Raw genomic sequence first — 12,722 nt, forward strand, 5'->3', positions numbered from 1 at the left:
TTATAATCAGATTAAGTTGGCCGTTCGTGATCAGTCAAAGACTTCATTTACTACCCCATGGGGAACCTTCTGCTATACAGTGATGCCATTTGGGCTCAAGAATGCCGGGGCAACTTATCAAAGGGCGATGGCCGTTATTTTCCACGATCAAATGCACAAGAATATGGATGCATATGTGGATGACATTTTGGTTAAGTCTAAAGAAGAAGAGGATCACCTCGATGCTCTTAGTCAAGTTTTTGAAAGACTCATTCTTTACAAGTTAAGACTTAACCCTCAGAAATGTGTTTTTGGAGTAGAGTCTGGCAAACTGCTCGGCTTCATCATCAGCAAGAAAGGGATCGAGGTGGATCCAGCTAAGGCAAAAGCCATTATTGATATGCCGCCTCCAACTAATCTCAGGGAACTGCGAAGCCTTCAAGGGCGTATTCAGTCTATTCGCAGATTCATCTCTAATCTGGCCATGAGATGCGAGCCTTTCAACCATTTGCTAAGAAAAGGAGTTAAATTCGAATGGGGGTCAGAATGTCAACTCTCGTTTGAGCGCATCAAGCAGTATCTCCTCAATCCACCAGTTTTGAAGCCACCAAAGCTAGGGAAACCTCTCTTGCTATATATTTCAGTCAATCAGAATGCCTGTGGTGGATTCCTCGCTCAGTATGAAGAAGGCAGCCTGATAGAGCACGCCATCTACTACGTGAGCAAAACGTTCATTGACTATGAAAAGAAGTATTCTCAGATGGAGAAAACTTGTCTAGCTCTCGTCTGGATGTGCCAGAAGTTGAGACATTACTTGTTGGCTTCTGAAATTAAGTTTCTTTCAAAACTTAACCCTCTCAGATACATTTTGGAACAACCGTTTCTCACTGGACGGATTGCGAAGTGGCAAGTCCTTCTAATGCAATATGACTTAGAATATGTTTCTCAAAAGTCGATTAAGGGCCAAGCGAGCACATCTGTAATGTCCAACAGCCCCCAGTTTGGAACATGTTCTTCGATGGCTCTAAAAACATTTCTGGCATAGGGATTGGAGTCTTGTTAATCACTCCAGAAAAAGAAATGATCCCTTATTCTCTCAAGCTTGGTTTCCAATGCACTCATAATATGGCTGAATATGAAGCTTTAATACAAGGCCTCAAAATTCTGCAAAGTTTCAATGTCAAAAGAGTACGTGCCTTTGGTGATTCCCTACTTGTTGTCAGTCAAGTTAACACTGAATGGCAAGTGAAGGATCCCAAATTGATTCCATATCAGAAGATTGTCTTAGCTCTTGTGGACAGCTTCGAAGAATTTCAGCTCAGTCACATCAGAAGAGAGCATAATCAGATAGCCGATGGCTTAGCCAGTTTGGGCTCCATTTTATCATTCAAAGGTGGTGAGTCATGTCGCTCTTTCGAAGTTGGCAGACTCGAACAACCCGCTTTCGATTCAATTATGCAAGTAAACCAGGTCAATCAGAAGGAGAAGCCTTGGTATCAAAATATCAAGAATTTCATTGAGACTGGTGAATTTCTACCAGAGATGCCAAAAAGGGAGCAACGTGCAATTCAGCGTGTGTCTGCCCGATATTTCATTCTTGCCAATGTCCTTTACCGCCGTGGTTTCAGCTCTGAGTATGCAAGATGCTTAGACAAAGAAGAAGCTATGGAAGTTATCCAAGAGGCACATGAAGGGATTTGTGGTGGCCATGTCGGCTATCAGACTCTCGTCAAGCAGATCGTTCGAGCAGGGTACTATTGGAATACCATGCAGCAGGACTGTCATAGATTTGTGAAGAAGTGCGTCAAGTGCCAATTGCACGCGCCTTACATTCATGCTCCGGCTGCATATCTCCAGTCAGTTGTTTCTCCTTGGCCATTTTCTATGTGGGCATTCGACGTCGTCGGCCCGATTACTCCTTCTGCTTCCAACGGCCACAAATACTTCCTGGCTGCAACAGAGTATTTCACAAAATGGGTTGAAGCTGTTACTCTACGCACAGTAGAGGGCCGTCATGTGGTTTCTTTCATTCACAAGAACATTCTTTGCCGTTTCGGCATACCACATGATATTGTCTCAGACAATGGAACCCATTTCAAAAATGAGAAGATGAAAACCTTCTGTTCTAAGTTCAGAATTTCCCATCACTTTTCGGCTCCCTATTATCCTCAAGGGAACGGCCAAGCAGAGGCTACCAATAAGATCTTGATTCGTATTTTGGAAAGGACTGTGAAGACAGGTCGAGATTGGCATGAGAAAATTCATGACGCACTTTGGGCATATCGGACCACCATTCGGACTCCGACTAATGCCACTCCTTCAGAACTTGTTTACGGGACTGAAGTGGTGTTACCTCTCCATATCCAAAAGCCCGCTCTCAAATTTGCTTCACTTATAGAATTACCACTTGATCAGTATCAGCAGCAGAGATTGGTGCAGCTAGATTTACTGGATGAAAAGAGGCTCAAAGCAGCAGAGCACGCTCAAGCTTATCGGCAGAGGATAGCTCGACATTATGCCAAGTCTGTCATTGAGAGAAAATTTCGAGTTAATGATTTGGTACTCAAATCAACGGCTCATCTCAAGCATCGACCACGAGGCAAATGGTCACCCAATTGGGAAGGCCCTTATGTAGTTAAGGAAGCTTTGCCTCGCAATTCGTATCGTCTAATCAACGCAGACGGAGTGGAGATGCCAGATCCCATTAATGCTTTGCATTTGAAGAAGTTTTATACCTGAAATGTTCATTCTAAACCTTTTGTACTATTCAAAGAGCCATTTCAATAAAAACAATGATCTTCTATCAATTCTTACATTCTTCTCCATGATACTGGGGCATTTTTAATTCATAAAAATCTTTCTCATCATATGCAGGCAGGATTAGACGAAAAGCTCTTTTCCTCAAAATTCTGTTAATTCTTAATTAACCCTGTGATCTTTATTCTCATTTGATTCATTTTGCTTTGATCAGATTTACATCAAGTTAATGCTCGTTTATGTCAAGTTTTCCAATCTTATTTAAAAATTTTCCTTACCTTTATCTTTTAAATGTACCCTTTCAGGATAAGGGATAAACCTGATGCCTCCTTTCAATGAGGTATTCTTTTTATTATTTCCCCCGTTCAGGATAAGGGGATAAATCCTGAATTATCTTCTAAAAACTCATTTTGAAAATCTAAGCTCATCTTCAAAACTCAGTTCTTGCACTGGTTGCTTTCCAGACTTTTCAATCATATATAGAGCACATTTGAAAAACCCGGTTCTCACACCGGTAACCCTTTTAAATCAGTCTTCTGACCAAAGACCTTTTTCCTTCTAAATTCAAGTTCTGACTTAAATCTCCCAAAACTTCACGTATTTTCAAAAGATCCAGCATCTCGCTGGTCATGTATTTTCAGAGGATCCAGCATCTCGTTGGTCCTATATTCTAAAAGATCCAGCTCTCGCTGGCCGTGTATTCCAAAAGATCAAACCCTTAGGGTGCGACTCCTCAATTCTATCATTCTCAAACCTTCAAGATCTTCAATCTTTTAAAAATTCTATCAATTTCCCAACCTCTGGTTGTAATATCCTCAAAATCTTATCATTTTTCTCAACCCTCGGGTTATAATCTCCCAAATTCAATCACTTTCAAACCATCATATTAAATCCTTCATTTTCAAAATCCAGTATTTTTCACTGGTCGGGATTTGAAATCCAGTTGTCATAACTGGTCGGGATTTGAAATCCAGTATTTTTTCACTGGTCGGGATTTGAAATCCAGTTTTCATAACTGGTCGGGATTTGAAATCCAGTATTTTTCACTGGTCGGGATTTGAAATCCAGTTTTCATAACTGGTCGGGATTTGAAATCCAGTATTTTTCACTAGTCGGGAATTGAAATCCAGTTGTCATAACTAGTCGGGATTTAAAATCCAGTTTTCATAACTGGTCGGGATTTGAAATCCAGTATTTTTCATTGGTCGGGATTTGAAATCCAGTTGTCATAACTGGTCGGGATTTGAAATCCAGTATTTTTCACTGGTCGGGATTTGAAATCCAATTGTCATAACTGGTCGGGATTTAAAATCCAGTTGTCATAACTGGTCGGGATTTGAAATCCAGTATTTTTCACTGGTCGGGATTTGAAATCCAGTTGTCATAACTGGTCGGGATTTGAAATCCAGTATTTTTCACTGGTCGGGATTTGAAATCCAGTTGTCATAACTGGTCGGGATTTGAAATCCAGTATTTTTCACTGGTCGGGATTTGAAATCCAGTTGTCATAACTGGTCGGAATTTGAAATCCAGTTTTCATAACTGGTCGGGATTTGAAATCCAGTGTTTTCACTGGTCGGGATTATCAAAAATCCAGTTTCTCATAAACTGGTCGGGATTTCCAAAACCTCATGTATTTCATCAAATCCAGTTTTCTAAAGTCTGATTTCTTACGCCAAAGAAGAATAAAAAATCATCACCGACGGCAGATTGTCGGTCCCTCATATTTTGCTTGCACTCTGAGACTAGGCCATGGGTTAGATTTAGATGGTGCATTCATTTATGTGAATCCATTGGCATTCATAAACGATAGGACGAACTCGGTCTGGATTCAAGTGGGTCCGGCGTCCTACTCTGTCCTTGAGGAACCTTTTACCAGACTGGCTTTTGAGAAAGCTACGATTCCGAGTCGACCAGACGTTGGCTGCATGGATTGTCAAAGTTGGGCCGCATTTAAAAAATGTGACGTCTCTTTTTCTAGTCTTTTGGCTACGATGAAACAAACATTTAGCGGCGTTTTCTTGTCAAGGAATAGGGTTCTGCGGCACTTCTTTAGTGGATTCCTCTGCGGCGGAAACTAAATGGGACCCACATGAGAACAGTTTTTCGAGAAAAATGAGAGTTAAGTGTGTAAAATGACACACCCGTCGAGGCATTTTTCCATACGCCATGTTTGTTTTGGCATTGTAAGTTCTGCAGAAACGCACGCCCATCGATGCATTTTTTGCGAAAAAACTTGAATTTTCCATGACACACAAACACCCCCTTAAACATCACAGTTAAAATTGTCATGTTGGCATCGGTGAGTCTCAGTTTTTTTTTTGTTACCTTTTCTTTCTTATTTTTAATAAGCAAGATGGGGTTAGGCCGACTCCACCCGTTACACTACATACCATTGGGTTTTGAACTTGCAACGTTCCATCACATGGTGACTTGCACTAACAGCTCCTACCAAACAAGCAGAGCCCCCGTTGGTTACCTTTTATTAATCCTTTCATACTTCTCTCAATTAAATTGAACTGGCAAGAGCTTTTAAAAATCGATGCCTATTTTTGTATGATAGATCATTCCCATCCATGAAAATGGAACAAACAGGTCTTTGAAATATAAAAAACATTATTTTTTGACAAAATATTATTATGTAATATATACAAATTGGGGTCTCATGTTCATGGCGTTATCCCTCAACTTGCTCATCAAACAGCAAAAAAAAACAAAAAGAAAAAGACAATTCTCCCTCAATCAACACAGCTTATTTGTCTCTTCTGGTTCATTTTTTATGTTTGTAAATGTAGCTATGAGAAACTCAAAGTTAACCAAGCAATGGGTCAAGTCAAGCTAGATGATGGGTTCAGGGCTAGTCAAACTCTTCCTATTTATTTCTTGTCCTAAGTAAGATTATGTTAAGACGTTGCCAAAATACATATTTGCTCCTAATTAAGTGAGTCATTAGTAGCCAAAGCTGTGTTGTTGGTAGGAGCTGTCAGTGCATGTCTCCTTGTAGTGGGAAGTTGCAGGTTCAAAACCCAATGGTAGGTTGAATAACTGATGGGGTCTGCCAAACCCCACCTTGCCTTTCAAAAAAAAGAAGTGAGAGCCATTAGTCTCTTAGCCTAGTTGATCATGTCTCATTAATTTATAACCTTAGGGAGACTGGTCATGCCCTTCAATGGACAAGATGGCGTGGATGCCAATTCCTTGGGTGGTAAGTCATGGATACAAATATAGTAAGTAGCAAGTCATGGAGACGTGGATTGGTAGCCCCAAAGGGTTTTGTGTAATGGAAGGGCCCTTGGCTGCTAGGCGGATGGTCAGAGTTTCTCACAAATGTCAGCCCCTTGCATTATGAAGGGTAAGGGTATCATGCCTTTAGCTCGTGCCGAAGCAAGACGACTCCCTAAAGACAAGGTGTGTCTCAGGGGGTTTACACCGTGGTATCAACGGCTGAATGTGCGATATGCATAGCCAGCGCAGGGTCTGATTTCGCAGGTGGTTTCAACATTCCTCATAAAAAAAAGACTTCTTGATGTTTAATAGAGTCTTCCTTTTATATATATATATATAGTTAGTTAGTTAGTTAGTTAGTGGAGATGTGCATACAATATATACATAGTTAGTTAGTTAGTTAGTGGGGATGTGCATACAATATTAATGAGTTGAAATGAGCAATATCTCATAGCTCGTGTTATTTTATGTGAATCTTTATAGATATGATCTACATGGTCTATTTGGTTGGGATCAAATTTTTTGTTTCATGGGAATCCAGTTTATGCAAGTGTTTTTTTTTGGTGATTCAAAAATCAATGGTCACAAATGCTCAATTTTTTCATAGCTTAAAAAAAGTTTCTTTTGTTGAAAAAATGTGATCAATATAAAACTCGGTTGTTAGAAAAAGAACACCGTGGATTATCATGGGTTGTAGATTTTGGACCTTCTTTTAGTTGGACGGTCCCTCTTCCTATATATAGAGCACCTACTCCCATCTAGTAAAAGGTTTGGGTTTTCCAAATCTTGTAGTTTTTTTTTTTGTTGATAAGACCTTATAAATGTGATCTATATGCATTTTTAAACAGAAAACAAGTTTTAGATCATGCGATTGTAATCATTGTATAGGTTTTTTAAGACCTTAAAAAAATCAACGGCCTAAAATGTAGCAAAGTTTCATGATTTAAAAAATCTTATTTTATGTCCAAAAACATGATCCGGACATGATTCTTATCAAATAACTATGTTGAACACGGAGTCCGATTGAGAAGATACTACATCTATGATTTTACTATGTGTGTAGGTAATCCCAAAGCAGCTTAGCATTACTTTATATATATATATATATATATATATATATATATATATATATATATATATATATATATATATATATATATATATAGGAAGATGGGTCCGTGCTAAACCCATTTGGTGCTAAACCGCATGCTAAATGGGTTGTTGGGCTTCTTCGGTGGTTTTTATGCAGTTTTAGCTCTATAAATGTGTTGGGCATGGTGGATTTACTAAGGATCCACACCTGGCTCTTGTGTTTTCAATAATGTTTGGAGCCTAAAAATTTTACAAAGATTTTGGACCGTTGTTTTTTTGAACCTTATAAAAACCCACCCATATATTGGAATCAAATGCTTCAAGAGCTGATCCCTATAAATCAAGTACATAGATCACATTACGGTCAGAATTTAAAAGTAAAATGAAAAAAAGGACAAAAAAACCCATTTAGCATGTGGTTTAGCATCAAATGAGTTTAGCACAAACTCATTAATATATATATATATATATATATATATAACCTTGGTTCCATTCGCAGGTAGATCATAGATCAACCACCAATGGGGTAAAATTCTGAGGTCAAGACTTTCGCCCTCGCGCCTATGCTGGGCTTTGGCTTAAGAAATTCTTGTTTGATTAAATTTCACAATTTATCCCCTACTGTTTGGTGCACTGAAATCTATTGTCAAACAACCGAGGCATAGAAAGTAAGGTCGTAGCTCTAGATCATAGGGTTTTATTGTTGTTGTAACTTGCAATTAATGGGAAAAAATCACAATCACATTAGAAACGGTTGAAGGCATACATGTATACATTATGTTTACACTTTAAAGTGATAATTTCCTACTAAAATTCTAATATATGATACAAAAGGGCAGCCTTTAATTTTGCTCCCAATACATCACTAAGCCATGCCTGCGTATGTCAAATCGACCTCTTTCACTTTCTTACTAATATTATATTTCCATGCCTCTCTCTCTATTTGGTAGATTTTTTTTTCTATAAACTTGAGTAAGGCCCTGTTTGGAAGCTGTCAGTATGTGGCAGGAATGAAAATTTTTGTGTGTATATTGTTGGGGTTAAAACGAATGTACTGGGTCTCCCCACGAGTGTGAATTGATGGAAACAATACGACGATGACACTGGTAGAAAAATAAACCAAAACAAACCAGTAGCGAAAATAAAAACAGCACACAACGATTTACGTGATTCTCTCTCAACTGAGGTACGTCCACAGCGACCAATAGGTCAACAACTTTTACTATCTTCAAACAAAGATTACAGAGTGGCCAAAAGGCATAAGCCTTACAAATACACAAGGTGTAATGAAATGAACAAGAGGATATACCTCACTGAGGAACAAAGAACGAATGATCTGAAGAATCAGCTTGACAAAGTTGTCCTGAAAGAAGTATCGTAGCACTTCTTGCTTTTTGTTCCCTCCGCACCTTTTCGGTGCCCTAAAAGTGTTTCTCACACTCTCTCCCTAATGTTCTGCCTTTTTTGCTCTCTTCCGCTGCTTTTGTTCTCTCATCCATCCCCTAAATAGAGGACGAGACTTGCATTAAATGTGGAAGACTAAACGTCCTGCATAACTTACGATGTGCCTGAAGCGCCTTATCACAAATCGCTATCCAGTGATAACCACAATTCGTCATCCTGCTGAAGCACATAACGTTAACCACAAATCGCTATGCAGCTGAAGGCACTCACCACAAATTGCCATCGACAACTCGCTGAACCTCAAACTCTGAACAACTAAAGCATCATTCAGCTGAGAGGACTTCTACAAATCACTATCCAACGAATACTCCAAATCGTCCTCGAAAAGATCAAGCATCGTGCTTAGAATTCTGCAGCGATACTAAATGTGCATCGAACCAATGGATCCCACAAAGGAGGAAACCGCAACAATTCTCCCCCTTCCCGACTTATGTGGAAGCTTCTTCCATTCCTGCTAGGAATCGACACTTCTCATGCTTGTCCTTGGTCAGCATATCTGATGTATTGTCATCAGTATGCACTTTCTCTAGTTGCAGCAATTTTTTATTCAAGACATATCGAATCCAGTGGTATCAAACATTAATATGTTTCGATCTTGAATGAAACGAGAAATTCTTACTCAAATGAATAGCACTTTGACTATCACAATGAAGAACATACTCTTCTTGCTTCAAGCCCAACTCTTGCAAGAATTTCTTCACCCACAACAATTCTTTACTGGCTTCTATAATGGCAATGAACTCAACTTCTATAGTGGAGAGAGCTAGACATTTCTGTAATTTCGACTGCCATACAACTGCTCCCCTGCAAAAGTAATCAAATACCCAGAAGTAGACTTTCTACTGTCTACATCACCAGCCATATCAGAATCTGTGAATCTATCAAGAATGGGTTCACCCTTTCCAAAACACAGACTCATCTTTAATGTGCCCTGAAGATACCTTAGAATCCATTTCACTGCTGCCCAATGTTCTTTCCCTGAATTTGACAGAAATCGACTAACAACTCCAACAGCATGAGCTATGTCTGGTCGAGTACAGACCATAGCATATATCAACGAACCTACTGCCGAAGCATAGGGAATTTTCTGCATCTTTGTTCCTTCTTCATCATTTGTAGGACATTGTCTTGAGCTAAGTTTGAAATGGCCTGCAAGTGGACAATTAACAGGCTTTGCTTTGTCCATGTTGAACCTCTCAAGAACCTTTCTGATATACTTTTCTTAAGATAATCATATCATCTCATGTGATCTGTCATGAATGATTCTCATCCCAAGAATCTGCTTTGCTGGACCTAAATCCTTCATGGCAAATGTCTCACTTAGCTCCAACTTTAACTTGCTAATCTTGCTGATGTCTTGGCTCACAATCAGTATATCATCCATATAAAGCAAGAGAATGATAAAATTACCATCTGGAAATTTCTTCACAAACACACAATGGTCTGTGGAGGTTCTTGAGTATCCATGCTCATTCATAAAGAAATCAAATTTCTTATACCACTGCCTTGGTCTTGCTTCAATCCATACAAGCTCTTCTTCAACTTGCAAACTAGGTGCTTTTTATCCTTGTCAATGAAACTCTCAGGTTGCTCCATATAAATTTCTTCTTCCAAGTCACCATATAGAAATGCAGTCTTCACATCAAGCTGCTCAACTTCCAAATTCATGCTTGCAGCTATATCGAGCACAGTTCAGATGGAGGGCATCTTCACAAGTGGTGAGAAGATCTCATCAAAGTCAACTCTTTTCTTCTGAGCAAAACCTTTCACAACAAGACGTGCCTTGTATCTAGGTTGAGAGTTGTTTTCATCAGTCTTCTACTTGAAGACCCATTTGTTCTTTAACACCTTCTTCCCTTTAGTTGTCTTTACCAGATCAAAGGTGTGATTCGCATGCAATGAATCCATTTCTTATTTCATTGCCTTAAACCACTCAGACTTGTTTTCATCCTCCAAAACTTCTTCAAAAGTTTCTGGCTCACCTTGATCTGTAATCATCACATACTCATTTGATGAGTATTTTCTGGATGACTGTTTTTCTCTAGTGGATCTCCTTATCGGAGTCTGAGGAAGTGACTCTTGGGGTGTTGGCTCCCCCTCAATTTCTGACTCAACACTTCCTTCCTTTGCATCATTGCGAGGAGGTGGAATCTCCTCCACGAAATCATGAACAGTCGGCGCATCTAGGGGATCTAAATCAATAAGATCACCTGTACTGGACTCTGATGGCTCAGACTCACCAATGTCTTCAATGGTCTAATCTTCCAATAAGACAACATCTTGACTTCTGACCACCTTTTTATCAATAGGGTCATACAGTCTGTAGCCAAATTCTTCATGTCCATAGCCAATGAATATGCATTGCTTGACTTTTGGATCAAGCTTGGACCTCTCTTCCTTCGGAATGTGAATAAATGCTCTACAGCCGAACACTCTTAAGTGTCCATAGAAAGGTTCTTTTCCTATCCAAACTTTTTCTGGACCATCTCCCTTCAAGGGAATAAAAGGAGACAAGTTGATAAGATCAATTGTTGTCCTCATTGTCTCACCCCAGAAAGATCTTGGCAATTTAGAGTGTGACAGCAAACATCTGACTCTCTTAAGAATGATGTGCTTCATCCTCTCAGCAACCCCATTCTGTTGAGGTGTCATCCTTATAGTTCTTTCATGCTTGATGCCATGATTGGTGCAATACTGATTAAATGGCCCAATGTATTTGCCACCATTATCCGAGCGAACACACTTCAACTGCCTGCCAGTTTCTTATTTAGCCATGGCCTGAAAGTGCTTGAATACATCTAGAACTTGGTCTTTAGTCCTCAGTGTATAAGCCCAGACTTTCCTAGAGTGATCATCAATGAAAGTCATAAAGTACAATGCACCACCAAGTGTCTTGACCTTTAAAGGTCCACACACATCAGAATGTACAAGATTTAGAACATGAGATTTTCTAGATGCAATGCATCTATGGAAAGAAACTCTATTTTGTTTACCATGGAAGCAATGAACACAAGGTTCCAAAGATGTACCTGCTGCACCTGTCAGGAACTCTTTCTTAACTACGACTTGCAGCCCCTTCTTGCTCATATGCCCAAGCCTTCTATGCCATAATTTTGTGGACGAGCCAGTCTCCACAACATTCACAACACTCTCCTAGATCTTCGCTTACAAAGTGTAAAGGGAACGAGCCTTTGTTCCTCTGGCTATCACCAATGAGCCTTTGGTTAGCTTCCACCTTCCATCACTTTAGGTGTTGTTATAGCCCTCATCATCTAACTTTCCAGCAGAGATCAGATTCAGTCGGATGTCTGGTACATGCCTCACATTTTTCAGCAACAACTTACAGCCAACACTTGTTTCCAAGCAAATGTCGTCCATGCCAACAATCTTTGACACATCTTCATTTCTCATTCAGACATTACCGAAATCACCTTGCGAGTAGGAAGTGAAGAAATCAACCCGTGAGGTAACATGAAATGAAGCTCCAGAGTCAATCACCCAATCGGTCTTCTGATCGATCAAATTTATGCTAGTGCCATCACAGACAACCATGAGCTCTCCATCTGTGACTGTGGCACCTTATTTTTCTTCTGAGCTCTTCTCTCTGTTCTACTCCTTAAGCTTGAGCTTCCTGCACTGTCGCTTCATATGCCCCTTCTTGTGGCAATAATAATACTCGACGTCTTTCTTTGAGCTCGAGTGTGAGTGGCCTCTGGATTTGCCATGGTAGTGCAGAGCCCTGCTCTTACTTCTGCTTCTCCCCCTGTTTTCAATCACAAGCGCCTTTGAGGTAGAAGGACCTAATGACTTTCTCCTGGACTCTTCATTCAACAGACTGCTGGTAACTTGGCTCATCGTTACCATTCCATCAGGTGCAGAGTTACTGACTGTGACCACCAAGGTTTCCCAACTCTCAGGAAGGGAAATAAGAGCAACAAAGTTTGTAACTCATCATCAAAAGTGATTTTCATTGTGGCCAACTGATTTACAATGCTTTTGATCTCATTCAAATGCTCTGCAATACAGCCGCCCTCTTTATACTTGAGGTTCACAAGCTTTCGAAATAGAAAGGCCTTATTCACTGCTGCCTTTCTATCATAAAGGCTCTCTAGTTTGGTTCAAAGACCATGCGTCAAAGTTTCTATGGATACATGATGAAAGACACTATCATCTATCCATTGTCGAATGAAACTGATCGCCTTTCG

At 39.8% G+C, this 12,722-nt stretch overlaps 1 protein-coding gene across 1 annotated transcript in view; it reads left to right on the top strand.

The window, feature by feature from the left end:
* Positions 1-5,914: 5,914 nt before the first annotated feature.
* The window catches only part of LOC149829661 (actin-interacting protein 1-2-like), a 108,833-nt gene continuing 102,025 nt past the window's right edge, over positions 5,915-12,722 (top strand). Inside the window, exon 1 of the mRNA XM_090015224.1 lies at positions 5,915-5,963. Coding sequence (XP_089871350.1) covers positions 5,915-5,963 — 49 coding nt within the window. The remainder of the gene's footprint in view (positions 5,964-12,722) is intronic.

Source organism: Nuphar pumila, chromosome 8 (genome assembly GCF_984573655.1).
Source record: "Nuphar pumila chromosome 8, dmNupPumi1.hap1.1, whole genome shotgun sequence".
In the NCBI taxonomy this organism is placed as follows: Eukaryota; Viridiplantae; Streptophyta; class Magnoliopsida; order Nymphaeales; family Nymphaeaceae; genus Nuphar; species Nuphar pumila.